Source organism: Pelobates fuscus, chromosome 4 (genome assembly GCF_036172605.1).
Source record: "Pelobates fuscus isolate aPelFus1 chromosome 4, aPelFus1.pri, whole genome shotgun sequence".
In the NCBI taxonomy this organism is placed as follows: domain Eukaryota; kingdom Metazoa; phylum Chordata; class Amphibia; order Anura; family Pelobatidae; genus Pelobates; species Pelobates fuscus.
The window spans coordinates 367,305,122-367,328,309 of record NC_086320.1 but is presented as its reverse complement, the minus strand read 5'-3'; the positions used below and the strand labels follow the sequence as shown (position 1 = coordinate 367,328,309).

The window sequence follows — 23,188 nt, the reverse complement described above, 5'->3', positions numbered from 1 at the left end:
AGCATATCGATATAACTCACAGTAATGTACATTATGTATGAGTGTACTGATATAACTTTTAGTAATATCTAGTACATATGAGCATATTGATATAACTCACACTAATGTACATTATGTATGAGTGTACTGATATAACTTTTAGTAATATCTAGTATATATGAGCATATCGATATAACTCACAGTAATGTACATTGTGTATGAGTGTACTGATATAACTCAGTAATCTGCCATGTGTATGATTTTATTGATCTAAATCACAGTAGTGCGTGTTGCGTTCGAGTGTATCAACATAATGCATATATTGAAATGTACATTTTATAAGGTGTGTGAGCAATTTTTATGCAATGTGCATTTTGTATGGTACTTACATTCCACACGACATTTTCAAGGATATTACTTGCTATTTAGGTAATGTACAAAGCAAGATTTACAGTCATGTTCTTGAGAAGCTCATTGTGTGCAATGTCCATGCCTTAAAGGGTCTCTCCAGTGCCAGGAAAACAAACCGTTTTCCTGGCACTGCAAGTCCCCTCTCCCTCCCACCCCCCATCCCATGTTACTGAAGGGGCTAAAACCCCTTCACTGACTTTACCTGTATCCAGCGCCGATGTCACTCGGCGCTGGATCAGGCTCCGCACCCGCATTAGACCTCTCCATAGGAAAGCATTGAAAAGTGCTTTAAATGCTTTTCTATGGGGATTTCAGCGACGCTGGAGGTCCTCACATAGCATGAGGACATCCAGAGGAGTTAACTCTGCAATGTAATTATTGAAGTTTATAAAAAAACTGCAATAATTACAGCTGCAGGGTTAAGAGTAGTGGGAGTGGGAACCCAGACCACTCCAATGGGCAGAAGTGGTCTGGGTGCCTGGAGTGTCCCTTTAAAGGAACATAAAAGTGTTAGTTAGGAATACAGGCTTGCCTTCCTATTTAGTGTTCCTGTCCCTAGGTATATTTAGCTCACCCAGACATTTGCAATGAAAACGTAAGAACATTTTTCATTGCATGGCCTCCTCAGGAGTGAACCAATCTTATAGAGGAGCATTGGGGACATGATGCGCATGCACAGCGAGAGCTGTGCATATCAAAGCTTTCTAAAAGGAAAGCGTTTTACTCGGTCTGTGCCGCAGAAGTGCCTCTAATGGCTGTCAGTTTGACGGCCACTAGAGGTGGAATTAACCCTATAATGTAAACATTGCAGTTTCTAAAAAACAACAGTGTTTTACATTGCAGGGTAAAAGGATAAGACCACTGCATCCAGATCACTTCACTGAGATGACATGGCCTGGGTGACGTTAGTCATCCTTTAACCCCGAGAAATCCATGTATTTTTACTTTGAGTTTTTTAGGCTCACATTGACTCTGACTTTTGCATGAAAATTCCACGAATGTTACTCACTGTGTAAAAACAAGTTACCGTCATATTATTCATGGGTATTGCAAGGTCGTGAAAATCACTTTGAACATAAATTTCCTTTCTCTCACAATATGTACAGTTAAAATACATCAATATGATACATTTCTCTAATGCTAGAGCAGTGCTAATCTATGAACCTGAATTCACAATAGCAATGGTATTTTATATTGAATTCTAACAGGTTTCCGTGTCAGGAGGGTCATAACTGGAATCAAAAACTCATCCTGGGCATTCGAACAACTCATTATATCATGTAGGGGTACAAGGTGACCTTTCCATGAAAAGTGCTCCATATTACTTATAGAGGAATGAGAGAAATGACTCTTTAAAGAGCAGTTACAGTGGCCATTTCTACTCCACATGTATCAGAGCATATGCTGTGCACATGGATGTAGCTGCGGATTGATGAATGATAATGTCAAATCGTGACCACAAATGGCATTTTATAAGACAAGACTCCATACTTTGTAGAATCAAAATTCAATTTGAGCAATTTGTATTGTTCTGTAAAGGGTTGAGACACTGAGAACTTGTTAAAATCCTTTAAAGGACCACTATGGTGCCAGGAAAACATACTCGTTTTCCTGGCACTATAGTGCCCTGAGGGTGCCCCCACCCTCAGGGACCCCCTCCCGCTGGGCTGGATGGAGAGTAAAGGGTTAAACCTTACCTTTATTCCAGCGCCGGGTGTGGAGCTCTCCTCCTCCTCTCCGCATCCGATCCTCCATTTCGGCTGAATGCGCATGCGCGGCAAGAGCTGTGCGCGCATTCAGCCGGTCGCATAGGAAAGCATTTACAATGATTTCCTATGGACGCTTGCGTGCTCTCACCGTGATTTTCACAGTGAGAATCACGCAAGCGCCTCTAGCGGCTGTCAGTGAGACAGCCACTAGAGGATTTGGAGGCTGGATTAACCCTATTATAAACATAGCAGTTTCACTGAAACTGCTATGTTTATAGAAAAAAAGGGTTAATCCTAACTGGACCTGGCACCCAGACCACTTCATTAAGCTGAAGTGGTCTGGGTGCCTAGAGTGGTCCTTTAACATGTCTGTCCAAACCTTATCAGGCAAATATAATCTTAATGAAGTGCAATATATCAGATATTGTGTATACAGTTTGTAACTGTGTATATATCACAGTATTTGTGCTTTGAATAAACTCTTTGATACAATGTTATGTTACCTATAAAAGTCTTTCGATCTGCTACTGCATCGGACTGTGATTGGAATCACAAAATTTTAAGTAATCCATGCTCTAGAGTGAACACTGATTTATTAATCAAACTTATAATTACACAGGAAACCAAAATCTTTCAATATCTCTAAGGTAATAATTACTTATCTTTATTAATTTTCCCAAACAATCTTTCTATCTATCTGCAGCCGCATACATATCACATTTAACATATGGTCCTGGGATTTTGGGAATCTTCATTTCCAAAAATAGAAGCTAATTTTACAAATAAAAACCATTAAAAAATATAATTGTCCATTTGATCAAATTACTCTTTCAGATGTATTTCAGAAGGATGAGGAGACAATGGATATGAAATAATCTTCAATAATGTAGACCTGCTCAATGTTTCTCCAATGCATTTACCAGTATATGAAAAATATATTATGTTCATGAAATTGATTAGGTGTTTTTATTGTCTCTGCGCTGCAGTCCACTCACAAAACATGTGAAATATATTGCATTCATTAATTTTAATGGAATCCAGAAGTCTGGAGTTGGGAGTTCTTTTTTTAATACATTTTCCTGTTTGTTTATTTATTTATTTTATTTGCAAACATGCTACCAGCTCATCATTCATGATGCATCACCAAAAAATATATATATTATTTTTATCTTAATCTTACCTCATCATTATTAAATAACGGGACAGCCCAGCCCCGAGCTTTGATCTCAGCAGAAATATTTTGGCTTATGTACAACCATTCCCTTATTGTAAACCCTGCCCTGTTCTAAGTGCCGTGTATCAGTATAACTCTCTTTGGCAAGGACACCTGGAGATTGTCCATTAATCCAGCCACAATATAGTAATACAAGCTAGGAGATTGTATATTGCTTTTGTATTGAAAAAGCATTTATTTTTCGATGATTTCTCTGTGCCGGGCAGCCTTGGCAGTTCAGGAGGATGGGTAAACATGTTTTTTCAGTGGGGCTCACCTCTGCCTAAGTGTTAAACTACCCATGGTTTGCAAAGCTTCAGCTGTGTGTATGGAATCATAAACACTACCAGGGATATCCACTAAAATAAGAATTGTCCGGAAATCAAAGGGAATTTTCAATTTAAGACCAATATAGGGTAACTAGAAAAAAAAGTCAGCTTTCATTCCAGTTCAACTGCTTTGGTCTTCAATTTGAAATTCTCTTTGAATTTCTGACAATTTTTTTTTAGTTCTAGTGTAGAGCTATGAATTGTGTGATGCCATACATAATATATGAGATGTAGCCAAACTGCCCACTACCAGCTGTCAAGCTATAGGAAGAGTCAATCTTTGAGAATATGTCGTATAGTATGTATTTTTGCTAATGATTGTGCAAGCACAATGTATAGATCAAATCTATAGATTCCTTAAGGTTAGTGCTCTAAATACCAATACTACTGTCTCAATGAGAGACCCAATTATATAAACTACACAATGTCCAAGTAAATATCGAAGTAAATTAAATTATAACCGATCCTTAGCTAATTCTTATAAATGGGTATGTTTTAACTGTAAATAAAATCATATTGATAAACTATCAAGCTGTGTTCTAAAACATTCAGAAACAGATACTGCTTCAGTTCCATAGTAAATATATAAACCAGATTCAGGGCTGTATTGCTGTATATGCATCTGTAGCAGTAATCCATTTTAATAACCTCAACATTCTAAGCCGGATTATTCAAGAGTTATTGAGAATGCTCAACATGAAAAATTCTAACTTTGTCATTCAGGACATTTTATTGAATTTTTTTACTTTTTGTGTTTATTTTCTCTTTGAGTGCAGTACATCCAAATAGCTGCTCACTCTTTACTTAATTTATTTTTTATAAGGGAAATGGGCACGCATCTCATTTGATGGCGGTTAAAGGGACTCTCTAGTGACTGGAGAACAAACTTGTTTTCCTGGCACTGCAGGATCCTGAATTGGTCCCCTCCTTCCCACTACCGATCCGATGTTGTTGAAGGGGTTAAACCCATTCAGTGACTAACCTGAATCCAGTGCCGATGTCCCATTGCGCTGGTCAGGCTCCACCCATGCTTCTCCCCCGCCGACGTCAGCCTGCGGGGGAGACCTAATGTGCATCCGTGGCAATAGCCCCGCGCGCATTAGACCTCCCCAATCGGAAAGCATTCATCAATGCTTTCCTATTGGGATTCCGGCGATGCTGGAGGTCCTCATGCATAGACTATATTTAAAAGAAGAAAAACTACCACAGCAATAGGACATTTTATTAGTCTTAAATTAGAGGGGAAAAGGTTTAAAATTAATATCAGGAAGTATTACTTTACTGAGAGGGTAGTGGATGCATTGAATAGCCTTCCAGCTGAATTGGTAGAGGTTAACACAGTGAGGGAGTTTAAGCATGCGTGGGATAGGCATAAGGCTATCCTAACTATAAGATGAACAATCTTCATGTAGAAATATCTAAAAGAAACGGCTAATTAAGTGAAATAACAAAATTAACAACTATTTCTAAAGTGTAGCATAAAAAAAATACGTTTGAAAGCACAGTGACAGATCTGCTTTAAATACCTCTAAAGAATTGTGTTATTTGATTACCTCGCTGACCGCCATTGCTGCGGACATTGTATTCCACAGCTACTTTGAAATGAATTCCCAAATAATATAATATGTATTAGTCATTTCACAGGCATGGGAGTCTACATGGGCTTGAAAACCCATTAACACCACTGTTGGCAATCCTCGCTAGATACATATTCACTGAAATAGTGTGTGTAATGTGATCTGCCTTCTTCCGTGTCAAAGCAACAATCCTATTTCTTCTATTTGCGATGGAATGTGGTAAACTTATCATACCAATGCTATACGTTTGATTTAATAACTCTTTTGATGGCATTATAATGAAATGACATATTCTCTTAGCATCAAAAATGAAAGCAAAGCAAGATAGTGAGAAAGGCAAATCGTCATGTACATTGTAAAATAAATTAATATGCATAATTTCAATTAAATTCTCTGATCCAAAGTCGGCTTAATGTACTTATTGTTATTTCAATATATCAGTAAATGTTACATGCAGCAGGTTAAAGGGACACTCCAGCAAACAAGGTTTAACACATTTTTTTTATTGTGGTACAGACACAATGCATTAAAAATTACGTAAAAATAAAAATGCTCATTAACTAAATGCCCTTTTTTCCATGGTTGGATTGGGATAGTAGACAAGTACAAGGGGATGGCCTGAGAAAGGCTGAAAGGCAAACCTGCTAACATTTAAAGGTAGTTTTTGGCTTAAAGGGACACTCCACGTACCAAAACAATTTCATCTAAATGAAGTTGTTATGGTGCTAGGAGGCCCCCGTAGTCTCTCTTACCTGAAGGGCAAGGGCGATGCTGATTGGCTGAGAGCGATCAGCTGACGCTCTCAGCCAATCAGTAAATCCACATTAACTAAACAGGCTTCGATAGAAATATACCATTTCCAAGCCAGTTTAGTAAATGGGGCGTCTCTGATTGGCTGAGTGTTTGATGACCGCCCTCAGCCAATTGGCAATGACACTGCCCGGCAGCAGTCTGTGCTTCCTGAATCGAAAATTTCAGAAGCCAGATGCCGCCAGGAAGGGGAAGTAAACATCGCCGCTGGAGGCAACTTTGGGGTAAAAACATTTAATAACAGTTTTATCCCTTGGGGTAAGAGTGCATCCATGGGCCTCCTGGCCCAATAACCACTTTATTTATATGAAGTTGTTTTGTTGCCTGGAGTGTTCCTTTCCTGTAGCCACATCATGATCTATATATGGTAGGAAAATTAGGGAATCCCATGTGACTGCTGAGAGGTGGTGCTGCTTAATAGGAATTTACTGCTGATCCCTCTGCTAAGTAGTGTGGTGGGCTCACATTGAGCTGCGCAGCATGTGTTCGGGATATATCCCGCTCTCTGTTAGTGTGGGGCCATAAAGTTTTCCTTTGATACTAGCCCCATATGTTTCTAGAACCTAGCATCTCCCATGGACAAAGATACTTATATAACAAAACATTTCGTAGCCAGAGTTGATAAAAAGTAATTGCTTTGTAATCTGATGCACACCGCTCTGAGTTAAATCGGTTATTGTATTTACAGTGTTAATAAGATGAGTGTCTTAATTCTGTAAATCACATTAGTTTAATCCTCGTATCCAATGATAATTACAATATAAGATGTCACTTAATCCTTAAATTAGGGGAAGATTTAAAACAGGCGCGTCAAAGTCCTTCTTCAAGGGGCGGCGTTCTGGACAGAGTTTTAAGCTTTCACTAATTAACAGGAAATAAAACCATTAATAATGTGTACATAACTGAGAGGACTGTATAATTAAAAATGGACTCCAACTTGAGATTCAATATTGTTAGTGAAGATTTCAGGAATTTTCCTTTATGTCATGCCATGGACTTCTAAGCAATTTGCAACTCTCTGTATTTCTCCTTGTCCCCAAACCATATGGCAAGGAGCCCCAATGGACAAGAAAAAGCAAAGTAAGGTTTAAGGTGACTTCTGACATTTCATGGGCTGTGTAACAGGTTATATTCAGCATACGCACTTAGAATTTAAAGATATTTACTACGCAGTTCTAAATTACACATTACTGTGCAGTTATGATCAGAGGGAGAAACACAGGAAATAAGGCCAACAGCAGAAACATACAGGATATAACACCTATTACTTGTTACACAATGTTCTATAGCTCTTGTCTAGGGGTATATTCACTAAGCATTTGATATAGTTAAAGTATAATATTTCAAATAGCTGACATGTTCCAAGTTAGACAATTTTAAACAGACTGGCCATCCGGTCATCTGTAGCTTGAGCCTTGGGTAAATATAGGCAAAGTATATTATTCCCAACAAATATTCTCCAAATGTGATCACTAAGTGTGACTACCAATAATCCATGCATCCGTTTCATACACCTTTATCTCGTCTATCTGTCCATCCACTCTTGGTCTTTTTGTAAATTCTTACATATGTCTGTCTGTCATTTCATCCATGTGTCTGTCTGTTTATTCATCTTGTTATGTTGAGTCACTTTGTTACATGTCTGCCTGTTAAATAATTTTAGGAAACTCTACTCCTCTCCTCCATCTACAATAGGAGGTAGTTTGGGCTGCCTCCCCCTCTATAACTCGTCCTAGCTAGTTTTGGGGTAATTTAATCGGCCCATGTTACCGGAGAGAATGTTTGGTGAAATGTACTCAGCACTCTATACATCTCTTTCTATTGCTATTAAATATCCCAGCCTTGTACATGATATAAACAATTCATGCTAGTACAGAAATCCTATGTTTAGGTGTGAACCAGTCTTTCAATAACCTTTCATTAACAAATACCTGAAATATACTATTATTCCCAAACTGCAGCCTGTGTACACTCAACGCAAAGCAGGCAGACTGCATTAACTCCTTAAATTCCCAAATCGAGAATACATGTTTTTATTTTCCTGTATTTTGCAGAATGAAATATATTCTCTAAAACTCACCTTTATTTACGCTCCAGCTATGATTACCAGCTTGTAGAGGAATACATGTTCTCTGTGAGAAGCTAATAGTCACCAGGGTCAGATTTACATGTCAGGTGCCTGTAGGCACAGAATTCTACCTCTACTCCCCAAAAAATAAATCTCAGATAAATCTGTATTTCCAATACTATAGAGCCCCTGTCCATATACAGGCTGACTTTAACAAGGGAACCAATCAGAGCGCGCTAAGATTGCAGAGCATGGAAAAGCCCTTATAAGGGAGACCCCTAGCCTCACTGGAGGGGTTCATGAAGTGGATACTTGGGGGGACATTATATCCTCCCTGTTATATAATAGCCCCCAACCACTGATAATATGTGCGACCTGGGAAGGACAAAAGGCCCCCCTAATTAATTATTAGTAAATTAATAACCCTATCTGTTGGGTGGGGACAAGGGGGATAAGAGGTCCTCAATTTATTTTATTTATAATTCCTACTAACTAGCCATGGGTGGGAGCAGGGCATACACAAGTATGCCCCCTCACCCAACTTTTTCAATTTAATAGCCCCTACACCCTTACCACAAGTAGGGGCAGGGATTGGTCAGTGGCCTGTCTACATGGGTGAGGCTTTTCTTGTCACTTGGCAGTAATAGCTGCACCATACCAAGTTTTTAGTTACAGTGAGCAGGTGTTGGCTGCTCACTGCTCAGTAGGTATGACCCCACCCGTGGCATGACAGGTGGGTGCATACGGCGTTTCGAGAGGAAAACCCCCCTTACAGTAATATGGGGCTTTGACCTCTGTAGGCTTATTTTTTAATTCACTTTTTTAGTGTGGTGGTGTCAGGGTCTTACCTGAGTTGGGAGTCTGTAGCGCAGATATGTTGCTCACCCTTGCAGATAGCCACAGGCCGAGGTGGTCAGGTAAGAATTCACCTGGCCTGTGGGTCTGTGCACGGGGGCTGTGCAGGATGCAGTACCAAACACGCAGGACAGGCAAGGACTGAAGCAGCAGGATAGTCGAGGGATAGCCGAGGTCAAAGGATGCCAGAGGTCAGAATAAACGAGTCAGAAGCCGGGGTCAATAATACGAAGAAGATGAAGCAGGAACACTGGTACGAAACAGGATCACAAGATCAAAGACTTGACCCTGAGCACAGGGCGAGGCTGGGTTTAAATACCCTGCTGATGATCGATCAGAGTCAGGTGAGGCACAGACAAGTCAAGGTACAGCCCCCGGTGTAGTAGCCAAGCCAGGATGAACAAGACCGGAATCAGTAGTCTCTTTGTAAAGCTGCTGTGGCTCAGAGGCAGAAAGCAGGACTAGGATTGATAAGTTCCCCGGTTCAAGTCCCCTGTTGGGAATTCCAGGAGCAACCACGTCTGGCCGTCTGTCTCACAGGTGAGAACCCTGACAGTACCCCCCCCCCCCCCCTTAAAAACGACCTCTGGGTGTAAGTAGGTTCTCCATCGATATAATCCGCATCTCCAGAGTCACTATCAGAATCCATTGAGTCCCCATAGTGAAAGCCCTCAGTATGGAATCCCTTATTAGCTCGGGATTTCCCAGTACCAGCTTCTGGTACGGCTGACGATCTGTCCAGGTTTTTTAGGTTCCGGGTACAGGTGGCAAGAACTTCCACAACTTCGGCAGGAACAGTGCTCGTAGCTAGCAGTGCTTTTTCGAACACTTCTAGGTCTTTTTTACAGACCGTAGTGCCATTAGAAGCAATGACACAATCCATAAGTAAATCCTTTTCAAGTGGGCAGGAAGTAGTGGTGGTACTACAGGAAGTAACTTTGGTAGTAGATGCAGACGACTCTGGAGCAGGAGGTGTAGTATTTTCCATGGAAGCCAAGCCTGGGCAGGAATAACGGCTCCCTTGTAACTCTTTAGGCTGATATGCGGTGTACACTGGACGAAGGATATTATTACCCAGTCGGAGAGCTGGAGGTCTAGGAGGGCGAACAGGACAAAGCGTGATGAAGTGCCCTCTTTCTCCACAGTAGAAACACAGACCATGGCTTCTCCTTCGGTCCCTCTCCCTAGGTGTGACTTTGCAGTGGACAAGTCCAATTTGCATAGGTTCCTCAGGGTCAAGTGGAACACAGGATACCTCTGGAGTTTTCCTGGGAACTGGATCATAAGAGGGCATCACTGGTGTGTGGTGATAGTACTCAGTTCCTTGGTTACGTAGACTCCGTGATTTTTTAGTAGGTGGAGCTGGCTTGGGCTTAGTGGTCCTGCACTGTGAGTCCATAGCAATAATAAAGGATTCCCAGCTGACAAGGACAGGACTCTTCCTCTGCAACATTTGGTAAGACCAAACTTTGATGCGTCCAGACAACAGGTTGATAGCCGCTCTGACCCTGATGAAATCCGTGGCTTAAGTTCGAGGCTTTAAAGAAAACAATACCTCGCAATCCATCCTGAATGACTGAAAGGACGTGTAGTTACCATCAAATCTGTCGGGCATGATGACAAAGGGTTCCGGAGCTGGATGTACTGCGCCTTTAAGAGAAAAAAATTTCTTGCTGCAACTCCGAAACAGTTTGGGCCAGGCTGGACACTTGCTGGAGTGAGGGTGAGCACATTTCTGCGGACTCCATATTGGTCAAGTCTTTTGTCAGGGTCTTACCTGAGTTGGGAGTCTGTAGCGCAGATATGTTGCTCACCCTTGCAGATAGCCACAGGCCGAGGTGGTCAGGTAAGAATTCACCTGGCCTGTGGGTCTGTGCACGGGGGCTGTGCAGGATGCAGTACCAAACACGCAGGACAGGCAAGGACTGAAGCAGCAGGATAGTCGAGGGATAGCCGAGGTCAAAGGATGCCAGAGGTCAGAATAAACGAGTCAGAAGCCGGGGTCAATAATACGAAGAAGATGAAGCAGGAACACTGGTACGAAACAGGATCACAAGATCAAAGACTTGACCCTGAGCACAGGGCGAGGCTGGGTTTAAATACCCTGCTGATGATCGATCAGAGTCAGGTGAGGCACAGACAAGTCAAGGTACAGCCCCCGGTGTAGTAGCCAAACCAGGATGAACAAGACCGGAATCAGTAGTCTCTGTGTAAAGCTGCTGTGACTGAGAGGCAGAAAGCAGGACTAGGATTGATAAGTTCCCCGGTTCAAGTCCCCTGTTGGGAATTCCAGGAGCGACCACGTCTGGCCGTCTGTCTCACAGGTGAGAACCCTGACAGGTGGCTGGCTAGCAAACACTGGCTGGCTGTCACATGATTAACCCTCAGCTGTAATTCAGAACAAATTCAGGTTTATTTGGAGCCTGTTTTGCAAAATCCAGAAATTGTTGCATGCAGTGAACAATAACCAGAGATTGCAGTGTGAATGGCCCTGTACAAAGTCCTGTATTAGGTACTGTATAAATAGAGGTTTAAATTTAATAATTAAGGTCTATAACTTGTGTTAACCTTTTTCATGTGATGCCCTATTTTCTTTTATAGAGTTATATTAAAGAATTGGCAATTTGTGTCACAATCTAGTCTAGTCTAGACACACAGTCAGAGCACACATTGCATTAAAACAGGACAAGACACAATCAAGGTTGTTCAAAGTGTGAATTGATAGGAACTCAAAGTCATCTCAAAGTGAATCTCAAATAGCTGAGAGAAGCCAAATAGGACATTTTGGCCAAAGAGGACCTTTTGACTTATAGGGATGTTACAGGCACCAAAACAACTCTAGTTTAATACGGCCATTTTTTCCGAATAGATTATGCAGTCCCATCTACAAGTTAAATCACTTTGTTAATTCAGCCGTAGTCACACCTCCCTGCATGTGACTTACAAAGCCTTCCTAAACACTTCCTGTAAAGATTAATCTGTTTAAACTATCTTTATTGCACATTCTGTTTAGTTTAGAATTTCCTATTTCTTGCACTGTTAATAGCCTGTTTGACTCTGTAGGATGCTCATGTGCATGATTAAAATTAAATGTTAAGCAGGAGATAAACAATTCTGAAGTGAGTTAACATCTGATTGAAAATGAAACCATATTGTTTTCATGCATGCTGTGTGAGTGACAGCCAATGCAGGTGTGGCTTGGGCTGCATAAACAAAAACAGCGTGATTTAACTCCTAAATGTCAGTGAATTGAGCAGTGAGACTGCAGAGGCATTACCTATACACCAAAACTGCTTCATTAAGCTAAAGTTGTTTTGATGCCTATAGTGTCCCTTTAAAATGTGAAATTCTCTTTAGATTAACTGTACATTTCTGATCATTTACTATTTAGTGAAAAATCCAGATTTTTTTTCCTCCTACTTCTATGTTTTGTCTATACTGACGGGCGCAAGGGTCAAATGATGAGCAGGGAGTCAACATGGAGGAACTAAACTCCAGGACAGAGGCAAACTATTGATATGAATATCTACGTCATTTGATTTTTCAGATTTCACAGACTTCCAACCTCTTTAATAAAGGGAACCTGTCAAAGGTATGTGTTAGACAATATGAACCAGATACAGTCATTCTGTTTGTTAGCAAACCATATTTAAACTTAATAACACGTTTTCAAGTTAAAATATTAAATATGCTTAGTCACATCTAGCCAAGGAACATACCCTCATATAACCTTAGATAAACCCGCTAAAAAAAGAAGCAGGCATAGCCACTCACTGGCTCTCACCAGCCTTCAGTACGGGGCAGGGAACGCTGCTGAAGTGAATGCTTTTAGTGCCCTGTGTACAAGGACCATGCACTTGGGGGTGTTGCGCAGGGACAGTTTCCTGGTGTCCCCAAATGCCGGACACCAGGGAACTGAAGTGGGATAGCGGGACAGCGGGACAGCACCATGTCCTGCCAAAGGTGGGACTGTTTGGAAGCCTGCATTTATTAACAGAGTTATTTACTAAACTCTTATAGAGCTATGGTACAGTGTAATCCAAATAGCAACATTTAGACTAAAATTCTTCCATCTCAATTTTGCCACTGGGCTTTTAATTTAGTGCAATACAGAGTTTTGTGAATAAACCACAAAGCCCAATTAAGTTCTTGATTAAATATTGTTGGTTAAACATTTTTAAATGCTTTCATATTTTTGGACAAACTCAACATATTTAAATATCAATAAATATATCACATATGAAAATATATCAATACATCGAAAAACATCACTAAATCTTCATATTTTTCATAATATGCAATCATTTTAAAAGTTTATCCAACAATATTAAATCACTTGGAAAGTTCCCCCGACAATTATAGTTCGAGAATATATGACAAATATTTGTAGTCTTTAATATGGATTTAGGTAAAACAACACAATTTGATCGATAACCACAACAACTGTGATTTGAAGCTTCCTTAATTAACTCTGCTGTCATATACTTGGTGATAAACAACAGATATCTGTAATAGTCTCACTATGACCGTCAAGAACGGCTATTTCTGGATTTCCCACTAGAGACATTACAGAAAGGGCTATCTGGGGGTCCCCAAATATAGGCCATTGCCAAGGTTGTATGCCTCTCACTGGCAGTCATTGTGTGCTCCCCCAATTTAAATTGCATATCCCACAATTGCTGCAGTCACAGAATGTACAGTGCTGATATTGGAAGCCATTTAGCTTTGTGACACATAATTCTGTGCAGTGGCTGACAATTGTTAACTGGTTGCAGGAGTCCATGTCAGGACCAGCTGCCAGTGATATATTACTTGGCTGCATCAGCATTGAGGCATCCTGGTAATAGTGATTGATTGGTCCCCAGGCTGCCTGAATGCCCTGGGAGCCAATCACCATGACAACAAGCCAGTTAATGAGTAAGCTCAGTTCTGGTCCCACAATCTAGCAGATCAGGCAAATTCACAAAGATATGGTCCTTCATGCTGCAGTAATGAATGAAGGTACTCCAGTTTAATGAATTTCCAGACAAGCAAGCAATGGATACCTACCTTTCATCCCATGCCACGCCAGTCTAACCATAGCCACCGCTATGCTGGTCGAGATGATTTCAGCAGAGCCAATGCTTCCCCATAGAGAAGCATCCAAGGGCTTCTGCAGAAAAGACAGTGTTTACACCTGAGACACTGCAACAAGAGTCAGTTTGCACCAAAACCACTATATTAAGCTGCACTGGTCCTGGTGCTTAGAGCGCATCTTTTTTGCACCTTTTCTTCATATGTGTACTCTATTATCATGTTGCACTTTATAAGCAATATATCACAAGAATAAACTTGATATATTATAATATAGGCATTGAAGTTGCTAAGCAACACTGAATTAGGTCACATGGTTGAATGAGTCACATGACAATATTGGGTATGCCCTCCTACTTGACCACATGACCTTCACTGAGAAGCACTATCACCAAAACATAGCTTGTTTGTTTGGGATTGCAATACATAGGAGTGCCTTCATGAATCACTGCAGTGTGCTGGACCATTTATATATAACGCTTTAGTGTCCAAGTGCATGTTTAGATTCAGTCCCCGCAAGTCCTTTTGACTTGTGAAAAAAAAAGTAAGGAAGATTTTACTTACTTTTCTTCCAACGCTGAGACTCACTCAGTGCTGCTACCTGATACCCGTTCCGTGACGTCACCCTGGACCTGTAACGTCCACAATAATCATCCAATCCAATGCTTCTCATAGAGCAGCCATCCTCATAGATATTGAATGTTACAAGACTGAAGGAAGCTTGGTTTGTGCAGTTCAAGAATCTCTAGTGGCAGTCTGGAAGACAGTGTTTACCCCTATCTAATAAACGTAAATGTTTGAGATTGTAGGGCTAAAATGACAGAGTCACTGCACCAAGACCACTTCATTGTGCTGAAGTGGTCTGGGATCCTTTTAGCGTTCCTTTAAGGCTTGTTACCTTTATGATTGTGTCTCACAATGGACAATCACCCAGGGCACAATCTACTAAACAGTGCATTGTTCAGATTTGTTTTAGCTACGGTTAGGGTTAATTGTAATTAAGGATAGCTCGGCTTTAGTGCGGTTTACCTCCAGTTTCTGCACCCCATGTATGAATAAAGTAAAGCAAAGGGTGGGCTTGTCTTTGCCCACAATATATCAGAGACTAATCTTCATCTTTCTCCTATTTAAAAGCACATTACTTTACTGGCTCTATTACACAAAAGGAGGTTAATTGCTAATAAAACTATAACTACTGTCTATTTATATAAGGAATTGCAGAGTAGAAACAAATCCCTTTAGTGACTCCTGGAGAGCCATGTCTCTAGCTATGTATTCAATGGCAATGCTTATTCTCTTAAATGTCAATTGTCATGAATCCAAATTGAATTGGAAACATTTAAAAATGTGAATGCTTTTAGTTGAACTGTTTTTGGCCTAAAATTGAAAGATCCTTTTGTGATTTATTTATTTTGTAAACTTGTAGCGAATTAAAGATCCAAATGCAAAATTGAGACTGAAAAAGTCAATCTGTGATCATAACTATATTGTGGATTTGTTCTAGATTCAGTTATTTTCGTCTGAATATTTCCATTCGGTTTCAGTTTACAACAATTCAGAATACAGTGAATAAACACACCGTGCAAATGAATTTCAAATTTAAGGCCAGAGTAGTTGAGCTGATAGCATAGTCGACTTAGAGAATTTTTCTGTTCAGCTATTTTGACCTTAAATTTCAATTTCACTTTGAATTCACCTTGAATTCTAGCACTAGCAATTTACCATGTTTATAATCTTGATAATTCACACTTTAATGAATAAATGACAGAAACACTGTATTTTTCATGTATACCTGTTTTATTAAATTAATGATTTGATATCCTCTCTTAAACAATACATGCTATTACATTTTTTTACGACTGAATTTGGTGTTTAATATATAATTAACAGATTTAAAAAGCAGAGAGATAGCAGGAATTTGGCTTTGACAACCGGCTTCCAAAAATATAGTCAAATTAACTCAGTTAAAAAAAAAAAAAATCTATTAACATAAATAAAAATAAAATTTTAAATCAACTCTCAGCAAAACATCAATTAGCATTTAGTGAAAATAAATAGGAGAATCAAAATCCTATAAAAATGAACTTCTTCTCAAGCCGTTGCCCAATAGAGGGTTAATGGCAATGCAGCTGTGTTCACGTCACCTGCAACCTGTTTGTGTGTTTTGTTAACAGAAGGATGAGATGACACATATTAACCAGAGCTAGCCCTGTCCTGACAATAAATAGACCCATTTCAGCACTAAGGACAGCAGCTGCACATGCAGGGAGAATACCCAAATCCTTTTCAGCACCAGAAACAGCGGCTGGGCTTGCAGTTATTCTGCAAGGGCTCTGAGGAACGCCTCTTGTCCTCCCATATCCTTCTGTCTCGCTGCTTAACTCCATCCCTCGTTCCCTCCTCCTCTTCTTCAGCACTCCACAGCTTCATTTCAATCAGGTGGCTGTTGCTCTTCAAGATTAGTGAAAATCTTGCAGGAAAATACTCGCGAAACCAACCCCCCTCCCTCTTCCTATATACACAAAGGGAGAAAGGAAAGGAGCAACGTGCTTTGAATAATTTGTTGACTGTTGCAGAGTGCTCTCACTCTGTCTCTATGTACTGCTGGCATGCAGCCTCTACAGCCAATTGATCGGACACCACAGGTTGAAGAGTGAATGGAAAGCCTTACGCCCAGTTCTTTGATTCCAATTAAATGCTATTTGCCATCATATAAGATCTCTGTTTGGATGCTTTGTTTATCTTCTTAGCAGTGAAACATTTTACGGGGCCTGTTTGCTTTTCCTTTTTTATCTGTTTTTTCCCCCCCAACCTTCTCTTCTAATAAAAAAATAAATAAGGGGTGTACAAGACATCTTCTTCAATTACTTTTTGTTTTGGTTGTAAGACTCACGGATTGACCCATGGCTTCGTTGTATCAAAGATTCACTGGGAAAATAAACACCTCCAGATCTTTCCCTGTGCCACCTGAGGCAAGTCGTCTTTTGGGTGGCCAAAGTACGGAAGATGACAGTGTCGGGAAGACCTCACGCCCACCACAAGAAACCCGAGCCACTTATCAATACCAGCCGCGGATTGACTGTGAGGAGGAGGATGTAAGATATCTTATTATTATTCCAACCCTATAGCAATCACAGCTCCCTTAGCCTTCCTGAAGTGTTGTGTATATTCTTTCTCGTGATCTGTGTGTCTGGCACCCCTAGTGGCCCTGCCCCCCTCTTTTAAATGCCATTGATAGTGGTTCTTAAATGATTAATTCATAGCTTCAAGGGAAAACCACTCATATTCTGAATGGCTAGTTGTTTTTTTTTTTTTTTCATAGCTCCGATTCATTACGTTTTTCTAATACAAAGGCTAATTGATGAGCAAATGAAGCAGTATAAAGAGAATAGCGATTTTAACCTTTGCATTGCCGGGAAATCATTGGCAGCCTCTGCTGAATCTTTAATTTATCTGAAACAGTTGGAAGTGGAGCAAACTTTCAGAGACACCTCCTTTGCAATGCCTGCATTGATTTCTAGCTGGAAAAATGAATAAAAAAAAAATCAATTATTCTAATGTATTCAATGCTAACTAATCCCAGTGCATTTTACCTCTTGGATCTGTTAGACATTTCAAAGTATTATTTGCATATTGCCTTAGAAACCAGTGACTCATCCTTGTCACCCTGTTTAAGGCTAGTAATGTAGAGACACCTATTGTAGTTTCCCAATTAAGTTTGCTACTGCCTCTGCAATGGCCTACAGTTATTCCACACCAGCAGTGAAATAGTAATCTGCATCTCCCTCCCCCCCCCCCCCCCCCCCCAAAAGAAATGACACATTTGTAGCCAGTTTTCGTTCTTGGTTGTTAGGAAGAAGAGAGAGAGAGAGAGAGATCTCTGGAGAAATGTTGCTGCTTCCCAAAAAAATAGCAAATTGAGCTATGCGTATTGCATCAAAATATACATGCTTTAAGAAAACTGCTGAATTGGATAGTAAGATGATTAATGTGGATGCAGTGTATACTGGAAACAGTGCTAATTAACAAGAAACGTTACCAGATTACACTTTTCTTGAGTAATCTTTATCTGCGGAAAAAAAAAAAAGTGTAATAGAAAATAAAAAAACCTAACATGACATGCTAGAAAACTGCTCGCGCAAAGACCGCAATGTATGCAATATTAATAATTTAGCAGACAGTAGGAATAAGCTCCCAGTCTGTAAATTGTCGACTTTTAATTAATCTCTGTGAAAAATGCATTAGCATAGTTGATAGAGTAAGTAACCACTGCACAATCGTGTTACTTAACCATTTCAGGGACTGAAAGGTCAGCATTGCACAGTTTAGTAGGGGAGCCAAAATGTAGGTCTCTAAAACTGCAACTCCCAGAATGCTGTTGGTAAAGCATCACGTGTGTTGCAGTTTCCCAACAGCTAGATGTCTAACTTCTAACCACTAGGGCCTTAGAGGTGTCCCTGTGGAATTAAACAGTAACACGTGTCACAGTTATCTATTATGAGTTACTTCACCATAAACTGGCTATGCTTATTGTGTAATCATTAATCATGGCCATACAATCTATTATTAAATAGATTAGTACTCCCAGTATGAGCTATTATTAGTTTAATGACTCTAATGTGGCATATTTTAAAGTTGCCCTGTGTTTAACCCCTTAAGGACCAAACTTCTGGAATAAAAGGGAATCATGACATGTCACACATGTCATGTATCCTTAAGGGGTTAAACACTGGGATGCTTTACCTTCAAACACGAGGTTTTCTAATGCTAGAATAAGCATTAAACATTGATTATAGGGACAGATAATTAGTTTATCACCCTGACATGGCTATTGATCCCATGTGGAGAGTACAACATGAATGCACTATGTCTGTTTTGCCTCTTCCAATATCTGTGCCATAGATGTCACTGTTAATAAAGAAAAGACAGTCATTTATTTTTATTAATAGCCGTATATTTTCCCGATTTCCGTTTCTTTCCCCCTACTTAGCTCAGAGCATATTTTTAGTTGTCAGTAGGACAGATGTCTGGGGAATCTTCTTTTGATAATGTGGAGTTCAGAAGCAGAGGAAAGTACATTTACCATGCAAATTATGTTTTTTGGCATTCCACGTTTAAAGACATTTATTTCTCCAAATGCACTGCGGAACGCATTAACAGTCTGCAGTATTCACAGTTTTTGGCATTGCTCTTTGAAAGAAATAATTACAGATCTTATAATGTATTTACCACTGTTAGCCTGTGACTTATCTCCATTTTTTTAGGAATAAAAGTATCTCGGTGGAGCAGGCAGTGGAGTATTTAAAATGAGACCTTGTAATAGCATCTGTCAGCTTTCTATTGATTTTCATTTTTGATGGGCTACAAACAGACTCCGGGTTATTCATTAAACTATGAACTGTACCAAACTGAAATTAAGGAAAAAAACAGCCAAACTGTGACGTTAGATTTGTTGGAGAATTTTTCCAGGTCAGCTATTTTATCCTAAATGTTGTTTTTTATTTTATTTTAATTTATTACAGTTGAGGTTTAGTAAATAACATTCACATACAAAGTCAAGGTTATTTACAAAAGCAAGAATTGCCAGCAATGCAAAGGGACACAATAGTCACAAAAACAGCTTTAGCTTAATGAAGCAGTTTCGGTGTATAGATCATGCCCCTGCAGTCTTACTGCTCAATCATCTGCCACTTAGGAGTTAGACCCCTTTGTTTATGCAGCCCAGTCACACCTCCCCTGCATGTGACTTGCACAGCCTTCCTAAACACTTCCTGTAAAGAGTTATTTAATGTTTATACTTCCTTTATTGCAAATTCTGTTTAATTTTATAATTATACTAATAATAATTATAAAGGCGGAGTTCACCACAGCAGGGACCCGCATAAACCCCAACTTTAGGAAACGTACACGAGAATCAGGTCATACTCTGATATAACAACAAGGACATAAAATGTGTTAGCGACTACACCATCGCAATATACCCCACAACTAAATAATTGATTACAACATACTTAATGTCTCTTCACACCACTACCCCACTGCCAGGAGACAGACGAGTCTCACACAGCCACTATTACAATGTTAATCAGTCGCACCTAAATGCTCATGCCTTAATAAAGCCCTGAAAGAATATCTAAATGGCATAACCAGCCATAAGTACTGAGGCCACCCTGGTAGGCCCACTGTACAGTACGCCATACCAATGCAAGGCTCCAGACGCATTGTCGGGACCTCAGAGTGTAACGCACTCTGACTGTCAATAAACCACTTTTTGTTACAACCTAACAGACTAGGTAAAACACCAAAATACGGGAAAATCATACTTTGTCTACACACCTTACATAAACCATGTTACCCTGATGAAAAATAAGTCACTGCGGTAGAGGCAACACAAACATAAATGCTCTATATTCTGCATGACATATAAAGGTTATCTACATCGACAGAGAGAGAAAGGGTAAGGGGGAGAGGAGTGAAGAAAAAACTAAGGAAAAGACAAAAAAAAAAAACTTTCATTTGACAACAATTATCTCGTGAAAGTTAGAAATGGTGATATACAATTTACCCCAGTTTCTTTTTTTTTTCTGTTTTCATATCTATGTAACAGCATGTTATCGCTCTATAACTTCACAGTTAATATTGTTTTTGCCCCCTAAATTAGCTCACAGAGGGCGCGTATTGCACACGAACAAGACGCAAGATGTAACGCAAACTTGAGATCCACTTGCATGCCATGCGCAATATTTCAGATTGTACGCACTTTGTTCTATTTCGAAAACTTCAATAGATGAGATCTTCATATTTTACCTTTATAGCTGTGTTATTGTTAAGTTCAACAACCTCACAACTGCGATTAACCTTAATGCATTGTAATACTGCAATAATATTGTATACCAGTCTAAATTGTAACATGTTCACATTTTCAACTGCAAATTACAGTGAATAAAAGCATTTGAAATAACTTAGAATTTTGTATCTCCTGCTCGGCTAATAGCTTGCTAGACCTTGCAGGAGCCTACTGTACGTAATTAAAGTTACATTTACAGAGCAGGAGATAAAAAACTTTTAAAGTAAGTTACATCAGATTGAAAATTAAACCATTTTGTCTTCATGCAGGCTGTGTCAGTCACAGCTATGGGAGGTCTGGCTTGAGCTGCATAAACTGAAACAAAGTGATTTAACTACCAAATGGCAGTGAATTGAGCAATGAGACTTCAGAGGCATGAGCTATACACTAAAACTGCTTCATTAAGCTAAGTTGTTTTGGTGTCTATAGTGTCCATTTAAAGTAAATGTCAGATTTCAGACCAAAGGCAGAACTAAAGAGGATATTTCTGACTTAGCTATTTTGGTCTTAAATTTGAAATGCGTTTTAAATTCCATTACAGAGGGCGATGACAGAATTATTTACTAAAATGTTACTCATGGGGACTTCAAAGTGCATTCAAAGTAAATGTGATTTTAGGACAGAATAACATTTAGGCTGCACACACAGGCAATGTGATCGAAGGTTCCTGACCGACTCGAGTGGAACTGTTAACACAGCTAACTTAGAGAATTGTGAATTCCCTGTAAACTAGCCGGAGTCAGGTACACGGTATATCGATAGAATGGGTAAACAAGACAGAAAAGGGTTACAAAGCCAAGATCAACCCCAGAAGTGTCACAAAGTAACACGGAACTCACTAAATAGTACCAGAGAACAGAAACCACGATGGGGTACAGTAATTGGAGACAGAGGAGTTTAAATACCACTGTCTGTTCATTGATTGGTTCACATCATGCCTGCAACCCCAAAACGTACATGAACGGGGACGCCAAACTGATATGGACCAATTAAAACAGGAAGTGACGTGACACCCCCATTGGCACTTTAAGGACGTACTCTGAATGCGAGCAGAGTTCTGCTCTCCAGTATACTGCAAGGTAAATATAATCACTGTGTGCGCTACCACTTTTTTTTTTTTTTTTTTTACTGTTCGTGTGTACAGCCAGCAGCATTATGCTACAAGACATCCGTTGGTAGTAATTGGGGTGCTGTGATTCTCTCACTGCTACTGCAGAGGCATACCATTGTTTAGTTTGAGAACAATACAAAGGACCTGGATAGAGTTATACCATCAATTCATCACAAAACAACATTTCTTAAAGGGACCCTCTAACAAACTAAAGCACTTTATCTTAATTAGAAAAAAGCCTTGTAAATTCTTGTTTACATTTTGGCAAAAACATGCCTGTAATAACAGACAGACAGACAGACAGACATTGAAGGCTTTAACTCTTAAACACTTGTAGAATGGTCTTCCTGAGTAGAATGTTAGTCTATTTTATGATTTCTCCATTTAACATTTTAGAGTTCCAGGATATTGACGAGCCACCATTCACCCAAACTTCTACCAAAACACAGTTCAATTGAAACTGAATGCACAAGTTTAGTAATTACTGCAAGAAACCGTACCATGCGTCGTCTTTAAAAGGGCATATGCAGACACATACCTGCTTTGTTCCACTGTAATAAATGGGGCACTTTTCTAAATACATTAATAGCCTGTAAAGTTTAACCTTTAATTGAAAGAAAAGTTAATACAGTTACTAAAAAGCTAATTTCCTGACAAATGTTGAAGTGCCAAATAAACATACCGTGGGAGAATAGCAGGGCTTAATTCAGAAAATATGTCTCCTCAGATATAGTAGCATGGTCAATGGAACCCTAGACAATATTCAGTGATAATTACTCAAGAAATCAGAGTGAGTTCCGGATAACTATCAAAATTTTCTGGGAAAGATTTGATTTTAGCTGCCTATGTATACTGCACCCTGTATTCATATTTGGCTTTTGGTGAGATGGCTCAGATCGCGGGTTCCTGTTTTCTTGCCCCAATTTAGTTCTCTGGTGTCCCACACCCAGGGACATCAGATGCTGTCCACTGGCATCATTAGACGCACTTGTGATTTGCAGTGAGCACTAGGACAATGCACACTCTGCATGATCCAGCATGCTGAAGTCCTGTTATGAGGATGCCTGTTAACATGACATTCTTGACGCCATGCTATGCCCTTTCAGTAGTCAGGCATGCCTACTTTCTAGACATTATAATGATGCCCCCTTGAAGGCCCTTCTACCCATTCTGATTTCATACTTCTCAATGTTGGGAGGTATGTAA

At 39.8% G+C, this 23,188-nt stretch overlaps 1 protein-coding gene across 2 annotated transcripts in view; it reads left to right on the top strand.

The window, feature by feature from the left end:
• The window catches only part of DPP6 (dipeptidyl peptidase like 6), a 1,023,075-nt gene that overhangs the window by 239,162 nt on the left and 760,725 nt on the right, over positions 1 to 23,188 (top strand). The window contains exon 1 of one of the 2 annotated variants that reach the window (XM_063452681.1): positions 16,400 to 17,119. The exons of the other annotated variant lie outside the window; for it this stretch is intronic. Within the exon in view, the coding sequence (XP_063308751.1) occupies positions 16,928 to 17,119 (192 nt within the window). The 5' untranslated portion in view covers positions 16,400 to 16,927. Of the gene's footprint in view, positions 1 to 16,399; positions 17,120 to 23,188 lie in introns of those variants that run through there. 2 annotated transcript variants of the gene reach the window in all.